At 52.1% G+C, this 20,925-nt stretch overlaps 1 protein-coding gene across 5 annotated transcripts in view; it reads left to right on the forward strand.

Annotated features, from left to right (window-relative positions):
- The window catches only part of FEZ1 (fasciculation and elongation protein zeta 1), a 143,563-nt gene that overhangs the window by 115,924 nt on the left and 6,714 nt on the right, over positions 1-20,925 (forward strand). For all 5 annotated transcript variants that reach the window (XM_075328086.1, XM_075328087.1, XM_075328088.1 and 2 more), the window contains 3 exons: positions 16,898-17,063; positions 19,483-19,757; positions 19,947-20,027. In XM_075328086.1, the coding sequence (XP_075184201.1) occupies positions 16,898-17,063; positions 19,483-19,757; positions 19,947-20,027 (522 nt within the window). The remainder of the gene's footprint in view (positions 1-16,897; positions 17,064-19,482; positions 19,758-19,946; positions 20,028-20,925) is intronic.

Genomic DNA, 20,925 nt, shown 5'->3' on the forward strand with positions numbered 1-20,925 from the left:
CCCCTGCGTTTTTTTGTATGGGCTGCGGGGTTGAGGTCAGTAATGTTTCCGTTCCTGGATGATCTGGGACGTGGAGAGTCGTTACACAATGCAGTCAGTTCAGGCGGCCACCCGGACATGATTTATGATCTTGTTTGGGACGTTTCTCGTATCAGGTTTCTTTTACACTAGTTCTATACCTGCAGTGTAAATGATTATTTTCTTGTAGTAATTGTGTCTGCGGCTGCGTCCGCTCATTAATGTGATTCCTGATACTTCTGACTTGTCTTCTGCTGTTTGCAGCTCATTATTTGTGCAGAGTGAAGCTGAGGGTCTGTTACTGGTCTCCAGGCCGGTGGTTGTGGCCATATTGAGGTATCGGTGACTATAAGTGCACAGGGATGGATGTGACACGCAGCCGCCTCGCTGTATCCATCCGTAGTGAGTTTCCGCCATCGCCATCACATGCTGGGTCCGGTGTGAGTGCATCACCGAGGCTGGTTATGTGCCTGGTGTGGTGATAAACACCGGGACGTGAGGAGCGGGGACGGCCGTGCGGTCGCGTGACCACAGACGTCAGTACTCAGCAGGGAAGAAGGCGCAGGATGGAGATTGCTGCTATGGAAACTGTCGGACCCTTCTCATCACTCGGCCTTATCCCACCAGCTGCAGACGTGCCGGGTATACTTATACTGATCATTAGTTTATAGTCAGGGATTCTCTGTGTAAAGCTAACGCCATGTTACCTGCAGTCTCTGGCGACCTCTCTACCGGGTAACATATCCTTCTCTAATCTGTACTGGGACCATCTAGAGATGAACGGATGGATCCACTGGACCCTGGTCTGGCGGCCACGTCATCTGTCCGTGGCCACCAGATGAGAGCCCTGTGGACCGCCTGTGGTCAGGTGAGGGAACAGGTGACATAAGAAATCAGGAGAGGGAACAGGCGACATGAGGAGTCAGGTGAGGGAACAGGCGACATAAGAAATCAGGAGAGGGAACAGGCGACATAAGAAATCAGGAGAGGGAACAGGCGACATAAGAAATCAGGAGAGGGAACAGGCGACATAAGGAGTCAGGAGAAGGAACAGGCAATATAAGGAGTCAGGTGAGGGAACAGGCGACATAAGAAATCAGGAGAGGGAACAGGCGACATAAGAAATCAGGAGAGGGAACAGGCGACATAAGAAATCAGGAGAGGGAACAGGCGACATAAGAAAACAGGAGAGGGAACAGGTGACATAAGAAATCAGGAGAGGGAACAGGCAATATAAGGAGTCAGGAGAGGGAACAGGCAATATAAGGAGTCAGGAGAGGGAACAGGCAATATAAGGGGTCAGGAGAGGGAACAGGCAATATAAGGGGTCAGGAGAGGGAACAGGCAATATAAGGAGTCAGGAGAGGGAACAGGCAACATAAGGAGTCAGGAGAGGGAACAGGCAATAAAAGGAGTCAGGAGAGGGAACAGGCAATAAAAGGAGTCAGGAGAGGGAACAGGCAACATAAGGAGTCAGGAGAGGGAACAGGCAACATAAGGAGTCAGGAGAGGGAACAGGCAACATAAGGAGTCAGGAGAGGGAACAGGCAACATAAGGAGTCAGGAGAGGGAACAGGCAATATAAGGAGTCAGGAGAGGGAACAGGCAATAAAAGGAGTCAGGAGAGGGAACAGGCAACATAAGGAGTCAGGAGAGGGAACAGGCAATATAAGGAGTCAGGAGAGGGAACAGGCAATATAAGGGGTCAGGAGAGGGAACAGGCAACATAAGCAGTCAGGAGAGGGAACAGGCAATATAAGGAGTCAGGAGAGGGAACAGGCAACATAAGGAGTCAGGAGAGGGAACAGGCAACATAAGGAGTCAGGAGAGGGAACAGGCAATATAAGGGGTCAGGAGAGGGAACAGGCAATATAAGGGGTCAGGAGAGGGAACAGGCAATATAAGGGGTCAGGAGAGGGAACAGGCAATATAAGGAGTCAGGAGAGGGAACAGGCAATATAAGGAGTCAGGAGAGGGAACAGGCAATATAAGGAGTCAGGAGAGGGAACAGGCAATATAAGGAGTCAGGAGAGGGAACAGGCAATATAAGGAGTCAGGAGAGGGAACAGGCAATATAAGGAGTCAGGAGAGGGAACAGGCAATAAAAGGAGTCAGGAGAGGGAACAGGCAACATAAGGAGTCAGGAGAGGGAACAGGCAACATAAGGAGTCAGGAGAGGGAACAGGCAATATAAGGGGTCAGGAGAGAGAACAGGCAATATAAGGGGTCAGGAGAGGGAACAGGCCACATAAGGAGTCAGGAGAGGGAACAGGCAATATAAGGAGTCAGGTGAGGTAACAGGCAATATAAGGGGTCAGGAGAGGGAACAGGCAACATAAGGAGTCAGGAGAGGGAACAGGCAATAAAAGGAGTCAGGAGAGGGAACAGGCAATAAAAGGAGTCAGGAGAGGGAACAGGCAACATAAGGAGTCAGGAGAGGGAACAGGCCATATAAGGAGTCAGGAGAGGGAACAGGCAATAAAAGGAGTCAGGAGAGGGAACAGGCAACATAAGGAGTCAGGAGAGGGAACAGGCAATATAAGGAGTCAGGAGAGGGAACAGGCAATATAAGGGGTCAGGAGAGGGAACAGGCAATATAAGCAGTCAGGAGAGGGAACAGGCAATATAAGGAGTCAGGAGAGGGAACAGGCAACATAAGGAGTCAGGAGAGGGAACAGGCAACATAAGGAGTCAGGAGAGGGAACAGGCAATATAAGGGGTCAGGAGAGGGAACAGGCAATATAAGGGGTCAGGAGAGGGAACAGGCAATATAAGGGGTCAGGAGAGGGAACAGGCAATATAAGGAGTCAGGAGAGGGAACAGGCAATATAAGGAGTCAGGAGAGGGAACAGGCAACATAAGGAGTCAGGAGAGGGAACAGGCAATAAAAGGAGTCAGGAGAGGGAACAGGCAATAAAAGGAGTCAGGAGAGGGAACAGGCAACATAAGGAGTCAGGAGAGGGAACAGGCAACATAAGGAGTCAGGAGAGGGAACAGGCAATATAAGGAGTCAGGAGAGGGAACAGGCAATAAAAGGAGTCAGGAGAGGGAACAGGCAACATAAGGAGTCAGGAGAGGGAACAGGCAATATAAGGAGTCAGGAGAGGGAACAGGCAATATAAGGGGTCAGGAGAGGGAACAGGCAATATAAGCGGTCAGGAGAGGGAACAGGCAATATAAGGAGTCAGGAGAGGGAACAGGCAACATAAGGAGTCAGGAGAGGGAACAGGCAACATAAGGAGTCAGGAGAGGGAACAGGCAATATAAGGAGTCAGGAGAGGGAACAGGCAATATAAGGGGTCAGGAGAGAGAACAGGCAATATAAGGGGTCAGGAGAGGGAACAGGCAATATAAGGAGTCAGGAGAGGGAACATGCAATATAAGGGGTCAGGAGAGGGAACAGGCAATATAAGGAGTCAGGAGAGGGAACAGGCAACATAAGGGGTCAGGAGAGGGAACAGGCAATATAAGGAGTCAGGAGAGAGAACAGGCAATAAAAGGAGTCAGGAGAGGGAACAGGCAACATAAGGAGTCAGGAGAGGGAACAGGCAACATAAGGAGTCAGGAGAGGGAACAGGCAATATAAGGGGTCAGGAGAGAGAACAGGCAATATAAGGGGTCAGGAGAGGGAACAGGCCACATAAGGAGTCAGGAGAGGGAACAGGCAATATAAGGAGTTGTCACAAACCACCGGGGGGGTCACTCAGAAATCCCCCGCGCTGGCTACCAGTACGTCACAATCGGGGGGTAACAAGTGGGGTCACCCCTCCTTTATACCTCCCGACCGACAGACAGAGCACGTGACGCGCTCTCTAGCGCCCCTCTTATAGTCAGGCCAATTATGGAATTGCCCAACAATAAGCAAGGAGGCCGCTATACTACTTATGCCGATTATTGAAGGGTCCCCGGTGAGAGTAGGGTATATATTCCCCCGACCTCCGCGGGCGGAATATATAAAACCTCCCCGAATCTCACTGGCCTCCCCACAATAATCCTTGGCACAACTCGCTGCCACCAACCGCTTCACGGTAACTATTAGCCGAACACACAGACGTGGGATTCAAGATCGAGATAACAGAACAGCCCAAGATTAATTATATAATTTAATCAGCCTAAAGCCACACTAGAAACTACAATATATACAATAGGAGATCTACAGAATATACATAGGTCAGAGTACAGTTACAGATAAAGCATGGTTTACAAACAGGCATACACAGTTCCCGCAGTTACCTTGTGCGTCTGGCCACAGGGGGGCGCTGTAGGCCAGGTTTCCAGGAACTCCCACAGATGTTTCCTACACGTGACCCCCAGCGAAAGAACGCTGGAAAATGGCCGAAGTAGGGTTATCAACCTGGGCAAATCCAGGTCCCCTCCTACCTTAGTGACCTCAGAGGGAGCACTGCTCCACCCCTGGCTGGAGTTATGGACAATCCACAACATGGAATATGGGCCATAACTTTGCCTGGGAGCGTCGTAGGCGGACGCCAATGCTCTCATTGTGACAGTTATGAATTTAGCTACAGAATGAGAGGACTCATGACTCGTCTACTAGTTCCACATTGGCTGATATCACGCCTGGGGTATTTCCCAAGCTCCCGCTCCCATAAAAAGGGTGTGCCAGCATCGTCCGCATGCGGAGACACCATTTTTATGGTTGCCATATTTATCGGAAATATGGCTTGCGAGATATGAACCATTTTTTACTGGAGTCGTTCTGTCTGGATACTTCCAAGCTTGCTAATTAGATAGCAGCTCCTACCACAGGGTCACGGCAGGGAGTCCTCCTGTGTCCATTGTTCCCACATCATCTCATCTCCATATCACAGGAGATGGCCATGGAGGTGTAACACCTTCACAGATGCTGGACATTGAGAACAAGAAGGGAGGGGGGCACTGCCAGGGAGTGATGAGCGATTATGACTGGAAGTCATAATTCATCTTCATATCCCGGGATTTGCCTCACACCTCCCCCCTTTTGAGGGCGCTAGGGGGCAGCACACTCCGGTGTTCCCCCGTGCGCCCGTCCGCGACCTCTCCTTGTCGGGACAGCCCGTCTGCGTTACCGTGGTCACGGCCCCTTTTGTGGCGAATGGTGAAGTTGTATTGCTGGAGCGCAAGGCTCCATCGCAACAATCGCCCATTCGTCCCAGAGACGGTGTGCAACCAGCTGAGGGGATTGTGGTCCGTCTCCACGATGAAGTGGCGCCCGTATAGATAGGGTTGCAGACGCTGCAGGGCCCACACTATGGCCAGGCACTCCTTCTCCATCGTGGAATAGGCCACTTCCCTTGGTAACAGCTTCCTGCTCAGGTACAAGACTGGGTGCTCTTGGCTCGCAGAGTCCACCTGGCTGAGCACCGCACCGAGGCCGAAGTCACTGGCGTCGGTCTGTACTACAAACGGCCGCGTGAAGTCGGCTGCCTGTAGCACGGGCGGGCTGGACAGGGCGTCCTTTAGGGCCTGGAAGGCTGTCTCGCAGTCCATTGTCCAATCGACTGCAGAGGGCAGCTTCTTCTTGGTGAGGTCCGTCAAGGGCTTTGCCAGGCTACTATAGCATGGAACAAACCTCCTATAGTACCCAGCGGTCCCCAAGGAGGACATCACCTGCTTCTTGGTCCTGGGGGTGGGCCAGGATGCGATGGCCTCCACTTTCTCAGGCTCGGGCTTCAGTGTTCTCCCGCCTACCCGGTGACCGAGGTACTGGACCTCGCTCATGGCCAGCTGACACTTTCCCGGCTTGATGGTCAAACCTGCCCGGTGGATCCGCCTGAGCACCTGTGCTAGATGCTCTAGGTGGTCCTCCCAGGTGGGACTGAAGACGGCAATGTCATCCAGGTACGCGGCCGCGTACCCTTCAAGTCCCTTGAGCAGGGTGTTGACCATCCGCTGGAAAGTGGCAGGGGCATTCCTCATCCCGAATGGCATCACCGTGGACTCGTATAGTCCAAATGGGGTAATAAAGGCAGAGCGTTCCCTGGCCTTGCGAGTCAGGGGGATCTGCCAATATCCCCGGCTCAGATCCATGATGGTCAGGTACTGAGCCCCGGCCAACTGATCGAGCAGGTCATCGATGCGTGGCATTGGGTACGCATCGGCGACCGTGACAGCATTGAGCCCCCTGTAGTCCACGCAGAACCGAGTGGTTCGGTCCTTCTTAGGGACGAGGACTACAGGCGAGGCCCAAGCGCTGTTGGATGCCTGGATCACCCCCAGCTTCAGCATCTCGTCAATCTCCTGGCGCATGTGTTGCTGCACCTCCAGGGAGACCCGATATGCTGAACGCCGGATCGGGGGATGATCCCCAGTGTCCACGTGATGGACAGCCAAGTTAGTCCTTCCGGGCTGGTTGGTAAACAACCCCCGGAAGGGGTGTAGGGTGGCCCACAGCTGGGACCGTTGGTCCTCCAAGAGCTGGTGGCCAACCTCCACATCCTCAATGGATCCGCCTGCCCTAACCTGGGCTAGCATATCCAAGAGGGTTTCCGCTTCTCCCTCCTCGGGCAGGTTGCACACGGGGAGCGCACATGCCTCCCGCTCATGATGTGCCTTCATCATGTTCACATGGAAGGGCTTCCGCCTTCCACGGGCAGGGTCCAGGGTGACCAGGTACGTCACAGGGTTGAGCTGCTGGTACACGAGGTATGGGCCTTCCCAGGCTGCCTGAAGCTTGTCCTGTGGTACGGGGACCAGTACCCACACCTTTTGACCCACTTGGTAGGTCCTCTCACAAGCGTTCTGGTCGTACCAACGCTTCTGATTGGCCTGGGCTTGAGCCATATTGTCGTGTACCAGTTGCGTCAAGGCCTGCATTTTGTCCCGGAAGCGCATGACATACTCGATAACCGACACTCCAGGGGTGGCCAAATCCCCTTCCCAAGCCTCTTTCACCAGAGCCAGGGGGCCCCGCACACGTCGCCCGTACAGGAGCTCAAACGGTGAGAATCCTGTTGAGGCCTGTGGAACCTCCCGGTAAGCAAATAACAGGTGTGGGAGATACCGCTCCCAGTCACGCCCATGGGAGTCGACCAACATCTTAAGCATCTGCTTTAAGGTGCCATTGAACCGCTCGCACAGGCCATTAGTCTGTGGATGGTACGGGCTGGCCACCAGATGTCGCACCTGGACTTGCTTACAGAGGGCCTCCATCAGCTGGGACATGAATTGGGTCCCCCGGTCAGTGAGCATTTCCTGGGGAAAACCCACTCGGGAGAAAATCTCCAGCAATGCGGTGGCCACCTTGTCAGCCCGAATGGACGACAAGGCCACTGCTTCTGGGTACCGGGTGGCATAGTCCACTACCGTCAGTATGAAGCGTTTCCCGGAGCTGCTGGGGATGGCCAGCGGGCCGACCAGATCCACAGCCACCCTCCTGAAAGGCTCATCGATGATGGGCAGAGATACCAGTGGGGCTTTGGGGCGTGGCCCCGCCTTCCCCACTCTCTGACAGGTTTCACACGAACGGCAGTAGGCAGCCACATCGGCCCCCATTTTTGGCCAGTAGAAATGCTGGTTTAACCTGGCCTTGGTCTTAGCGATCCCTAGGTGTCCGGCCATCGGAATCTCATGTGCGATCCGCAACAACTCCGTCCGGAACGGATAGGGTACCACCAACTGTCGGTCCCTGGGCCACGCCTCCGGTGAACCCTGCTGGACCGTGACCCGGTACAGCCGTCCTTGGTCCCAGACCACTCGCTCCGGGTCCGAGTCCGAGGGAGGCTGTGCCGCCTGCTCCTTAAGAGCTTTCAGGCTGTCGTCAGCTTCTAACGCTGCCTGAAACCCCTGACTAGATGTGGCCAGAATCGACGAGACTGTCACATCTTCGGTCAGTACCCCGGGACCTGTGTCCTGGCCTCCGCCTGACTCGGCTGCCACTTGGTCAGAAGGGGAAGAGCTATCGGACCTCCGGGAGGCCCCTTGGCTTCCAGCACTCCCACTGCGGGTGACAGCGGCCACAGCCGCTGCGACCGTGGGTCGTGCCTGCTCCTCCTCCGTTCCTGACCAAGTCGCCGGTTCAGGCAGACCTACCTGGCTTCCTGACACCCCGGTTGTGGGGGAACCATGCACCGAGATCTTACCTGGGAGCACTTCCGCTCCTGGACCGGCCCCAATCTCACCTGCCTGTTCCCCTCCTGCAGCAACAGAACCCCGCTGTGAAATCTCTGGGGACCCCACATTTGCTGTGGTAGCCCCCACCCCACACACTGGTCCTCCCCCTGCAGCACCCTGCTCTCTGCTTATCCCTGCAGAGGGCAACAGATCCCAGCTCACTGGCTGGTTACTTGTAGAGGCATTGTCACACCTTTCTCTGACCCCCTCCCCTGTCACAGCTGCAGCTGAGTGTGTGTCTATGGTGTCTATGCAAGCAGAAATATCAGAGTTCACTCCCTCCTCCCTTACATCATTCATAGATAACACATTAACATTGTTAGGAGTCATGTCAGTACGGGCTGAAGGTTCAGCCCTTGGGGGGGGCCCAAACTGGGAGGTTATCTGCCCCAAATCTGTCCCAAGTAGCACGTTTGCAGGGATCCGATCAGTTACCCCCACCTCCCTCACCCCTCGCCCTGCGCCCCAGTCCACATAAATGTCAGCAACAGGCAGCGCCGGGTCAATGCCTCCAATCCCGGAGACAGCGAGGGTTTTTCCCGGGATCAAGTCTTGGGGGGACACCATGTCAGGCCGCACCAGAGTCACCTCCGAGGCGCTGTCTCGCAGTCCTATGGTCACAGACCGGCCGACGGTGACAGGTTGGAAGCTGTCCAGGGACCTACCACCACCCCCACCCACACAATACACCTTGGGCGGCCCTTGGGACGGGGACGGAGCCGGGGCCTTGGGACGCTGAGGGCACATGGCCTTGAAGTGTCCAGGTAGGTTGCACTGGTGGCACCGTCTTGGTTCTGCCACGGGCCTGGAGAGGGGAGTTGAGGGGGACACCCCCTGCAGTCTAGGGGCAGGTGGGGCAGTCGCAGAGTTCATCTTACCCCCTCTCCAGGTGCTGCTGGTGGCTGCTCTCCTGGCCTCAGGAGCCCGATTGTTGGTGTAGTCATCGGCCAGGGCAGCTGTAGCCGTGGACCCCTTTGGCTTCTGGTCTCGGATGAACTGGCGGAGATCCTCAGGGCAGTTCCACAAGAGTTGCTCCGTGATGAACAAGTCCAGGATCTCCGGTCCGGTGGAAAGCTGCAGGCCTTGGGTCCAGTGGTCGGCAGCTCGGGCAAGTGCCCGCCGGTGGTCAGCCCAGGAGTCCTTTGGTCCCTTTTGCAGGGTCCGGAACTTCTTGCGGTAGGACTCTGGAGTGAGGTTGTACTGTTGGATCAGGGCCCGCTTGATGGTGTCGTAGCCCTGATCTGCCTCAGCAGGCAAGTCCCCAAGGATATCCAGGGCCTTACCCCTTAGACGGGGGGTCAGGTATTTGGCCCACTGATCCTTGTCCAGATGGTGCTGCAAGCAAGTCCGTTCAAAAGCAGTCAGGAAAGAGTCCAAGTCTCCATCCTTCTCCAGCACTGGGAAGTCCTCAACACGGACCTTTGGAAGTTTGGTGTTTTGAAGGTCACATGTGGCTGATGAGGGCCGGAGCTGAGCTAGCTGCAGCTGGTAGTCACGGTCTGCCTGTCGCTCTCGCTCTCGCTCTTCACGCGCTGCCTGCCGCTCCGCAGCCTCACGCGCTGCTTGCCGTTCCGCAGCCTCAGCGTCACGCGCTGCTTGCCGCTCCGCAGCCTCAGCGTCACGCGCTGCCTGTCGCCCACGCTCGGCCATGAGTATCTCGTAGGTATCCCGGTCTCCAGCCATAAGCCTGGCCAAGGCAGCTTGAAGGAGGGCCTCTGCACCTCTCAGGCCGGAGGGATTGGCAAGTGGTGATCTGCGGCACGCTGCAGAGCCAGGTGATTCACTGTCCATTTCAGAGCGGAGGGCTGGCATCTGGCTCGTTGAGGACCCTTGGGCGAGCTCCTCCTCATTTTGTCCAGCAGTGCCAGGTTGTGCGATGTCCTCTGCAGAGCTGTTCTCTGGCGTCTGGCTCCTGGAGGACTCGTGGACAACCTCCTCATCGTCTCTGGCCTTAGCATCGGCCATTCCTTTGGCTTTGCTCCTGGTGCTCTCAGCCATTCTTGCAGACTTTTGGTCACTGACACAGAACTGACACCTGATGCCTCCACACACCTTACAGTATCTGCACTCTGACACTCTAGTGTTGAGCTAGTCTGAAGACCCCAGCAGCCACAGCTGCTGCAGGCAGTCTTTAGTGTCTGGGAGTATGGGTCTCACACTCACACACACTATTATCTCGATCCCACCGCTATGCCACCAATATGTCACAAACCACCGGGGGGGTCACTCAGAAATCCCCCGCGCTGGCTACCAGTACGTCACAATCGGGGGGTAACAAGTGGGGGTCACCCCTCCTTTATACCTCCCGACCGACAGACAGAGCACGTGACGCGCTCTCTAGCGCCCCTCTTATAGTCAGGCCAATTATGGAATTGCCCAACAATAAGCAAGGAGGCCGCTATACTACTTATGCCGATTATTGAAGGGTCCCCGGTGAGAGTAGGGTATATATTCCCCCGACCTCCGCGGGCGGAATATATAAAACCTCCCCGAATCTCACTGGCCTCCCCACAATAATCCTTGGCACAACTCGCTGCCACCAACCGCTTCACGGTAACTATTAGCCGAACACACAGACGTGGGATTCAAGATCGAGATAACAGAACAGCCCAAGATTAATTATATAATTTAATCAGCCTAAAGCACACTAGAAACTACAATATATACAATAGGGAATCTACAGAATATACATATGTCAGAGTACAGTTACAGATAAAGCATGGGTTACAAACAGGCATACACAGTTCCCGCAGTTACCTTGTGCGTCTGGCCACAGGGGGGCGCTGTAGGCCAGGTTTCCAGGAACTCCCACAGATGTTTCCTACACGTGACCCCCAGCGAAAGAACGCTGGAAAATGGCCGAAGTAGGGTTATCAACCTGGGCAAATCCAGGTCCCCTCCTACCTTAGTGACCTCAGAGGGAGCACTGCTCCACCCCTGGCTGGAGTTATGGACAATCCACAACATGGAATATGGGCCATAACTTTGCCTGGGAGCGTCGTAGGCGGACGCCAATGCTCTCATTGTGACAGTTATGAATTTAGCTACAGAATGAGAGGACTCATGACTCGTCTACTAGTTCCCCATTGGCTGATATCACGCCTGGGGTATTTCCCAAGCTCCCGCTCCCATAAAAAGGGTGTGCCAGCATCGTCCGCATGCGGAGACACCATTTTTATGGTTGCCATATTTATCGGAAATATGGCTTGCGAGATATGAACCATTTTTTACTGGAGTCGTTCTGTCTGGATACTTCCAAGCTTGCTAATTAGATAGCAGCCCCTACCACAGGGTCACGGCAGGGAGTCCTCCTGTGTCCATTGTTCCCACATCATCTCATCTCCATATCACAGGAGATGGCCATGGAGGTGTAACACCTTCACAGATGCTGGACATTGAGAACAAGAAGGGAGGGGGGCACTGCCAGGGAGTGATGAACGATTATGACTGGAAGTCATAATTCATCTTCATATCCCGGGATTTGCCTCACAGGAGTCAGGTGAGGTAACAGGCAATATAAGGGGTCAGGAGAGGGAACAGGCAATATAAGGGGTCAGGAGAGGGAACAGGCAATATAAGGGGTCAGGAGAGGGAACAGGCAATATAAGGGGTCAGGAGAGGGAACAGGCAATATAAGGGGTCAGGAGAGGGAACAGGCAATATAAGGGGTCAGGAGAGGGAACAGGCAATATAAGGGGTCAGGAGAGGGAACAGGCAATATAAGGGGTCAGGAGAGGGAACAGGCAATATAAGGGGTCAGGAGAGGGAACAGGCAATATAAGGGGTCAGGAGAGGGAACAGGCAATATAAGGGGTCAGGAGAGGGAACAGGCAATATAAGGGGTCAGGAGAGGGAACAGGCAATATAAGGGGTCAGGAGAGGGAACAGGCAATATAAGGGGTCAGGAGAGGGAACAGGCAATATAAGGGGTCAGGAGAGGGAACAGGCAATATAAGGGGTCAGGAGAGGGAACAGGCAATATAAGGGGTCAGGAGAGGGAACAGGCAATATAAGGGGTCAGGAGAGGGAACAGGCAATATGAGGAGTCAGGAGAGGGAACAGGCGACTGTGGTTTTTTTTATTTTAATCCTTTCCTGGACATTCATGCAAAGTGCGATTGCAATTTTTTTTTCAGAAATTTGTAACAATTTTGACTATACAAATTAAGAATTTAGGCTCATTTCATTGATCCAAGACCAATCCCGACCCATAACTAGTAAATCCAGCAAAGAGAAAAAGAATGTGAAGAGTAAAGGGAGGTAACTGCTTCCACATTCCCCGTGTGCGGTCTCGTCCTCTATCGTCTCCCGCTCTCAGGACGGGCTCACGATCACCGGAGAGAAAGTATCGATCACGTTTGTAGCCACTTTCCTTGATTGATGTTTCCTTCCATCTTCTGCTCATTGATCACTATATGACTCCTAGTCCAGATTCCTGATGCAACAAATTCGTCCGGCGCAGAAATTGAGGACACCAATATTAACCCTTTCTTGCCATGGGCAATTTTTGGTCTTGTGCTTTTGTTTTTTTTTGCGTTTTTTCAGCTGCCTGTCCTTAAAGAGACAGATTTTTTGCCTGAGGGTTGTTTCTTTGCGGGACAAGTTGTAGTTTTGAATGACACAATCATTTTACCGTATGAGGGATGGAATTTTTTTTTCTCATGTCTATTCAACGTGCAATGAAATGCGCCGTGTTGCTCCTAAGCATAGATCTATAGTTTAGTCCTGAACGGCTCTTATGCACTAAGCTGTTCTTCCAAAGGGACTTCCTTGTTATAGGGACCCTGCCAGCACATTTGTTATGGCTGTATAGTCACCCAATAAAAATGGAAGGAGAAATCTAATATAGATGACATATGCAAATCAGGCTGTGAGTGCACTGGGGGCGTGTCCGTGCAATAGGGCAGCTTATTGCAAATGAAGTGACACGCCTTAGTGCACATCCAGCCTGATTTGCATATGGTTTTTATGGTAGATTCCTTATGACTGGCGCATCACATCTTTACAAAACCAGAGCCTATATAACCATATAACCATACCATGTTCACATATAAGCATGCTGACAGGTGCCCTTTATGATATGACTCCCAGTATATCATATATACGGGCGGCACGGTGGCTCAGTGGTTAGCACTGTAGTCTTGCGGTGGCTCAGTGGTTAGCACTGTAGTCTTGCGGTGGCTCAGTGGTTAGCAGTGCAGTCTTGTGCTGGCTCAGTGATTAGCACTGCAGTCTTGTGGTGGCTCAGTGGTTAGCACTGCAGTCTTGTGGTGGCTCAGTGGTTAGCACTGCAGTCTTGTGGTGGCTCAGTGGTTAGCACTGCAGTCTTGCAGCGCTGGGGTCCTGGGTTCTAGTCCCACTAAGGACAACATCTGCAAGGAGTTAGTATGTTCTCCCCGTGTTTGTGTGGGTTTCCTCTGGATTCTCCCACACTCCAAAGACATACAGATAGGGACTCTAGATTGTGAGCCCCAATGGGGACAGTGTTGCCAATGTATGTAAAGTGCTGTGGAATTAATAGCGCTATATAAATGAATAAATATATTATTATATTATTATTATATACTGATTGCTGACACTGGAAAATCAAATGCTGTAATGTACCTTTATAGCCTCTAGGGGGCACAGATGTGGTGTAAATAGGATCCAGTTGTGATCGGTCCTCTCTGGACCGGGAGGTTGTGATCCCAGCTCCCCTGGTGTTAATGTTGTGTCTTTGGGGTGGGGTGGCTTGGAGCCGGGGGGGCATAGCCTGGCAGCCTCGGTGCTGGGGGACGGCTCGGTCAGTCCCCCTGCTGGCGCTGTGTCCTGGTGGTCTCTGCACAGTGCTATGCTCAGCAAGGGCGTACAGGCATGATCCCACACATTAGTCTGCAGGAGAAGACCCCCAGTGATGGGGTTCACCATTTATAGCCTTCATCTGTGACCCTATAGTGCCCTGTATATAAGTGATCGCTGTAAGGAGGATTTGCTTACGCTGCTGCTATTGTTACTGGATCCGTGACGGCTTGGCTCTGGTCCCATTTGACTTATAATGGGTTTGTTCTGGTTCTGTCTTGTAATATTTTGTTACTGGGTGGAACAATGCAGCAGACTGTGATATCTGCCCGCCCGGGACAATGAAGGCGAGCACCCAGCGACATCCACTGATGGCTTTTAGGACGGCCGGTGTGGTGGGGTTTTCCTCTGCATCAGGATCAGAGATGGTCGAGTCACCATCATCCAGGGTCTGAATCAAGAAAAGCGGCAAGGAAGATCACAAGACACAAAAGAAAAGACACTTAGGAAGAAAGCCTCAAAGGATGAATAAGAACCTACATGTAGGAAAAGAGTGGGAACGTAACAGTATTAAGTAAGACGACATTATAGGAAAGCAGGAAAACCGGGAATAGTCTAGAATAAGAGCTTGTCCCAAAGACTTCTATCACCTCACTGGAATAGGTGCACCAAGAAGACGCAGGACCCCGACCTCCAATGTATTGCTGTACGGAGGGTGGATTCAGGGTCTCCACAGGCCTCCGATGTACTGCTGTCCAGAGGGTGGATTCAGGGTCTCCACAGGCCTCCAATGCACTGCTGTCCGGAGGGTGGATTCAGGATCTCCACAGGCCTCCAATGCACTGCTGTCCGGAGGGTGGATTCAGGGTCTCCACAGGCCCCCAATGCACTGCTGTCCGGAGGGTGGATTCAGGGTCTCCACAGGCCTCCAATGCACTGCTGTCCGGAGGGTGGATTCAGGGTCTCCACAGGCCTCCTATGCACTGCTGTCCGGAGGGTGGATTCAGGGTCTCCACAGGCCTCCTATGCACTGCTGTCCGGAGGGTGGATTCAGGGTCTCCACAGGCCCCCAATGCACTGCTGTCCGGAGGGTGGATTCAGGGTCTCCACAGGCCTCCTATGCACTGCTGTCCGGAGGGTGGATTCAGGGTCTCCACAGGCCTCCTATGCACTGCTGTCCGGAGGGTGGATTCAGGGTCTCCACAGGCCTCCAATGCACTGCTGTCCGGAGGGTGGATTCAGGGTCTCCACAGGCCTCCTATGCACTGCTGTCCGGAGGGTGGATTCAGGGTCTCCACAGGCCTCCTATGCACTGCTGTCCGGAGGGTGGATTCAGGGTCTCCACAGGCCCCCAATGCACTGCTGTCCGGAGGGTGGATTCAGGGTCTCCACAGGCCTCCAATGCACTGCTGTCCGGAGGGTGGATTCAGGGTCTCCACAGGCCTCCAATGCACTGCTGTCCAGAGGGTGGATTCAGGGTCTCCACAGGCCTCCTATGCACTGCTGTCCAGAAGGTGGATTCAGGGTCTCCACAGGCCTCAGATGCGGCTCGTTCTCAGCCAATACATCCATAAGTAGAGTGGAGTCTGACAGTCGGGGCACCCGTGGTCAGTTTAGGCTGCGACTCTGCGCTGTGTGGCCGGTCACATTATTAACACCCAGTATAAAGCTTAAACTGTGCCTTGGGGTCCAGTGGATCAAGATGTGGTGTCCATTTGATTTATTGACCCCAAACTATGGATAGCTTAAGATTTATTTGTTTTTTGTTTCAATAGTTTTTTATTGGACAAAATATTTTTCTAAATAACAAACACATAAACATCAAGAATCCCTTAATCCGGATGATCACAGTGCGGGGCTGGCTGCAGAATACACAGTTACGCTGGAAACCTTTTTTTTTAGGTCTTGTGCACACAGGGATTTTTTTTCCCTTGCTTTTTTTAATCAATAAAAAGCAAGAAAAACACCTCCCAGCAAAGTCTATGAGAGTAGAAAAAAACAAAATAGACCAGCTCCCCTGTACCCAGTGCACGACAATCACCTTCAAGGATCCAAGTAGAAAAAGGCAGTAAAAAAATCTCGTGTTTTATTTCAACATCGGAATAATTTTTTTCTGTTTTTACATACAGAGATACATTAAAAATGTCAGGATAGTGCAGATTTACACTGGTTTCGAGGGTAACCTCTTAGTCATAACCTCTGGACTTAACACTTTTTTTTCTACTTGAGAGTCTATGAGAATCGTGACTTGTGCACACGCTGCTTCTTTTTTCCTTGCTGTTTTTGTTGCTGAATAAAGAAGCAGCTTTTCAATTGTTTCTGCTTTTTTTTCCTGCTTTTTTCCCTATCTCAATAGATAAGAAGCATGAAAAAAGTATGGAAAAAAGCAGCTTTTTTTCCTGCCAAGATATGCTTTTTTGTGCTGGAAAAAAAGCACTGTGTGCACATCGCCTTATTGTAGAGAAATGCTTATTTATTTTGTTAATACTCTTGCTCTCTTGCCTGGTGTTCCCAGCGCCCCATGGGTAATAAGGGCTGGAGTGACCGGAGCCTGAGCCCTTGCACATGCAGCTGTTTGACTCCAGATCAGGGCACTTTGTATACAATGTGTCAGGCTTTTTCTGCGGGTGTTTGTGTCAGGCTTTTTCTGCGGGTGTTTGTGTCAGGCTTTTTCTGCGGGTGTTTGTGTCAGGCTTTTTCTGCGGGTGTTTGTGTCAGGCTTTTTCTGCGGGTGTTTGTGTCAGGCTTTTTCTGCGGGTGTTTGTGTCAGGCTTTTTCTGCGGGTGTTTGTGTCAGGCTTTTTCTGCGGGTGTTTTTGTCAGGCTTTTTCTGCGGGTGTTTGTGTCAGGCTTTTTCTGCGGGTGTTTGTGTCAGGCTTTTTCTGCGGGTGTTTGTGTCAGGCTTTTTCTGCGGGTGTTTGGATAGGAGACGTCCTATATTTTCAGTAAAATATCCCGGTATATCCTCGTAAATAACGTCTGCTTCTCCTGCAGGTGATTGAAGAGATTGAGGAGATGATGCAGAACTCCCCGGATCCTGAGGAAGAGCTGGAGGAAGATGAGAACGACCTTGAAGAGGTTTCCTCTCGCTCAGACACGGTTCTCCTCCAGGAGATGCAGGCCCTGAGTCACAGCTTCAACAATAACTGGAGCGCAGAGGGTGAGGACCAGCGCCTTGCACCGCAGCACCACGCACCGCAGCCACGCACCACAGCACCACGCCCCGCAGCCACGCACCGCAGCCACGCACCGCAGCACCGCGCCCCGCAGCCACGCACCACAGCGCCACGCACCGCAGCGCCACGCACCGCAGCGCCACGCACCGCAGCACCACGCACCGCAGCACCACGCACCACAGCCACGCACCGCTCCCCGCAGCCACGCACCACAGCGCCACGCACCGCAGCGCCACGCACCGCAGCACCACGCACCACGCACCGCAGCACCACGCACCGCAGCACCACGCACCGCAGCACCCTGCATTGTGCTCTGTGTCCAGCATGTTATAACCGGTCATACTGATAAACCTTTCCACTACTCTGATGGGCAGGAAGGTTTATCACAACCATTTTTATGATCACGTTTTACTATTTAGCAAACTGGGTATCTGATGGATGAAATCTGAGGACCTCATGCAAATGCCAGAGGTGTGACCCCAGCAGTGGTGATGTGCGGTGCGTAGGCCGAGCACAAACCTCTATTCCATCCCTATTATACTCCAACATCATCTGTCTGTAGGGCGGTGGTACAGTCACAGTGCCCCCTGGTGGCCAGCTAGTGAAACACAGTCAAACAAAGAACATTGTTACGATTACAAATATCCTGCAAATATAGATAGAAAGAGGTGAACGAGAAACTACAAACCTGTGTGGTGCCTTATTTAATCATGTCATTAGCAGATATATTAGGGTCTCATTAGTGTGTGCAGGTGAAATCTATGGATACTCCTAAATGTCCCCTGACCTTTTCAGGTGATCTTAATGTGACCTTCTCTAATCTTTTGGCTGCTCATGTCCACCTGTTCAGTGTCTCAGGACTTTTTGCACAACTTGTTGTTCTCTAACAAGGAGCTAAGGCCGGTTTCACACATCCGGCTTTTTGCCGTTTTGCCGGATGCGGCGCTCTCCCGTACAATTAATACAGTACAGTGACAGCGCTGTAACTTCCGGGTCACATGCGCCGGTCACATGACAGCATGTGACCGGCGCTTGTTGCGCTGTCACTGTACTGTATTAACTGTACGGGAGAGCGCCGCATCCGGCAAAACGGCAAAAAGCCGGATGTGTGAAACCGGCCTTAATGGCAAAATTCACAACCAGTGTTTGATCTATGAATCGCCCAATAAATTTCGGGGTTTAATTAGAATTGGTATTAAACAGGCCTAATAATGCGATCACATTTTGACATCATGAGACCAAGATGACACCTAACAATTGATCAGCAGCACTGCACTATTGTGAGCCTTCTAGCAGGGTTTTCTCACACGGAAGTGGCCACTGAGGTTAGAGAGTCACAGAGTGTCACCAGCAGGTTGTACAGAGACACAGAGAGACTGGAAGAGTCACAGAAAGGCAGAGAAGTGGACGTCCTTTGGCCACATCCCACTCTGATGACCTCTTCATTGGGATCAATGTCCCACGGAACCGGATGATGAATGCCACACAACCGCAGCCACATTTAACGAAGGTGAAAGGCACCAAGTGTCACGTCAGACCATTCAAAACCATTTACATCAGCGTGGTCGGTATACTAGACGACTTGCAAGATTACCTGAGCACACCTGCAGACACAGCCATTATCTACACTGGACGAGGGACCAGTGGCCTCAGGGCACGTCACTGATGAGTCGATTCATGCTGTGCAGAAATTGTAAATTGTAGCTGCCATTGATGTTGGAGTCGTCAGGGAGAGCGCTGTGCATCAGCCACTGCAGACGAGGCTTTGGTGGTGCGGTTATAGTGGGGGCCGGTGTGTCTAGTTAGTACAGAACGGCCCTGCACTGTGTGATGGTACAGTGACAATCCCCACTACTGGAATAACATCATTAAGCCAGTCACTTTGCCTCTGCATGAACAACACCGGCCGTCAATGCTACAGCTCCTCGATGTTGCATCATTAGCGGCTACTGGAAACTGGGGAACCTCAAATGGAGCGGCTGCACTTTCTCCAGACCTGAATCCCATAGAAAACCTATGGCATCAGCTGAGTCGCTGTGTAGAGGCTGTAACTCTGTACCCCAGAACCTCAATAACCTGAGGGCCGCTTTTGAAGAAGAGGGGGATGCCAGCCTCTGCAAGCAATAACTCCACTGATGACCAGCAGGAGGCGTCGTTGTCAGCTGGAATTGCTGCTTCCACTTAAATGCCTGACCGTCATGATAGAATATCACTGCAGCGTGAACTTTTTATGATTTTTCACCTGGCAGCCAAATATCCCCTAACTTTTTGTGAGTAGTGTGTGTGTGTGTGTGTGTATATATATATATATATATATATATATATATATATATATATATATAGTATTGTATTATATTGGATACTGTAGAATAACTCTTCCTGTGTGTCCGCTCTGCCATACAGCCGGTCTGCAGCACATGAGCACCGAGGAGCTGACGCAGCTGCTGGAGCGCGTGGAGCGGGCGATCTGCGACTATTCGGAGGAGCTGGTGCAGCATCTTGCTCGACGAGATGAGCTGGAGTTTGAGAAGGAGGTGAAGAATTCCTTCATCACGGCTCTGCTGGAGGTGCAGAACAAGCAGAAGGAACACAGAGAGCTGGTGAAGAAGAGGAGGAAAGAGAAGGGGCTCAGTCTGCAGAGCAACCGCTCCGAGAGGAACGGCCAGATGCCCATGAAGGTACCACACACACATAGACAGACATAGACGCATGTACAAACACCTATGGCAAAAAACCAACACAAAATAAGTAAAGTCATTCCTCTCCCCTCTGGGGGCTGCCGAGCTTATCTGTATAGTGAATTTATTATCTTCATAGTGATATTCCTCTACTGTGCACATTGTGACAAAAGCTCTGCTCTTCTACAGCGTTTCAGCATGGAGGGGATCTCCAATATTCTTCAGTCGGGAATCAGACAAACATTTGGTAATTCAGGGAACGAGAAGCAGGTGAGTCACATTATTGGTGACTGAAATACACGTCTTCCATTAAAATAATATGCACGTATCTCCGCACTATTTGAGGAGCCATGCGCCATCGCTACGTGAGACTTTTTTTTTCTTCCTTTGGAAAAAACTTGTCAGCCTCCAAATGTAAATGAAGAAAGACTCTCCACATTACAAATGGCTTGTTTTCAAGGTTTGCTACTAGCTCCTTACATTTACTCCTTTACAAATACTTTTTGACTTTTCTAGAAAAAAATGTGTCAATCACAGCAAAATCCGTGTTTTATCATTGCCGGGTGTCTGAGTGCTACACATATATACAGCTGGTGGGATACGGACTCTCTGCCATGTAGCACGATTCATGTTCTGACATTGTCTTTCGGCACATTAAAAGGTACCGTCACACTTAGCAACGCTCCAGCGATCCGACCAGCGATCTGACTTGGCAGGGATCGCTGGAGCGTCGCTACATGGTCGCTGGTGAGCTGTCAATCAGGCAGACCTCCACAGCGATCAGAGATCAGCCACCCATGTAACGACCCTGTGCTTGGTAACCATAGTACACATCGGGTTACTAAGCAAAGCGCTTTGCTTATAGTTACCCGATGTGTACCTTGCCTACGTGTGCAGGGAGCCAGCTTCTGCGGACGCTGTTAACCAAGGTAAATATTGGGTAACCAAGCAAAGCGCTTTGCTTGGTTACCTGATGTGTACTTTGGTTACAGCGTCCGCAGAAGCCAGCTCTTGCTCCCTGCACATTCAGATCGTTGCTCTCTCGCTGTCACACACAGCGATGTGCGCTTCACAGCAGGAGAGCAACAACCAAAAAATGGTCCAGGACATTCAGCAACAACCGGCGGCCTCACAGCAGGGGCCAGGTCATTGCTGGATGTCAGACACA

Source organism: Anomaloglossus baeobatrachus, chromosome 11 (assembly GCF_048569485.1).
Source record: "Anomaloglossus baeobatrachus isolate aAnoBae1 chromosome 11, aAnoBae1.hap1, whole genome shotgun sequence".
Taxonomy (NCBI): domain Eukaryota; kingdom Metazoa; phylum Chordata; class Amphibia; order Anura; family Aromobatidae; genus Anomaloglossus; species Anomaloglossus baeobatrachus.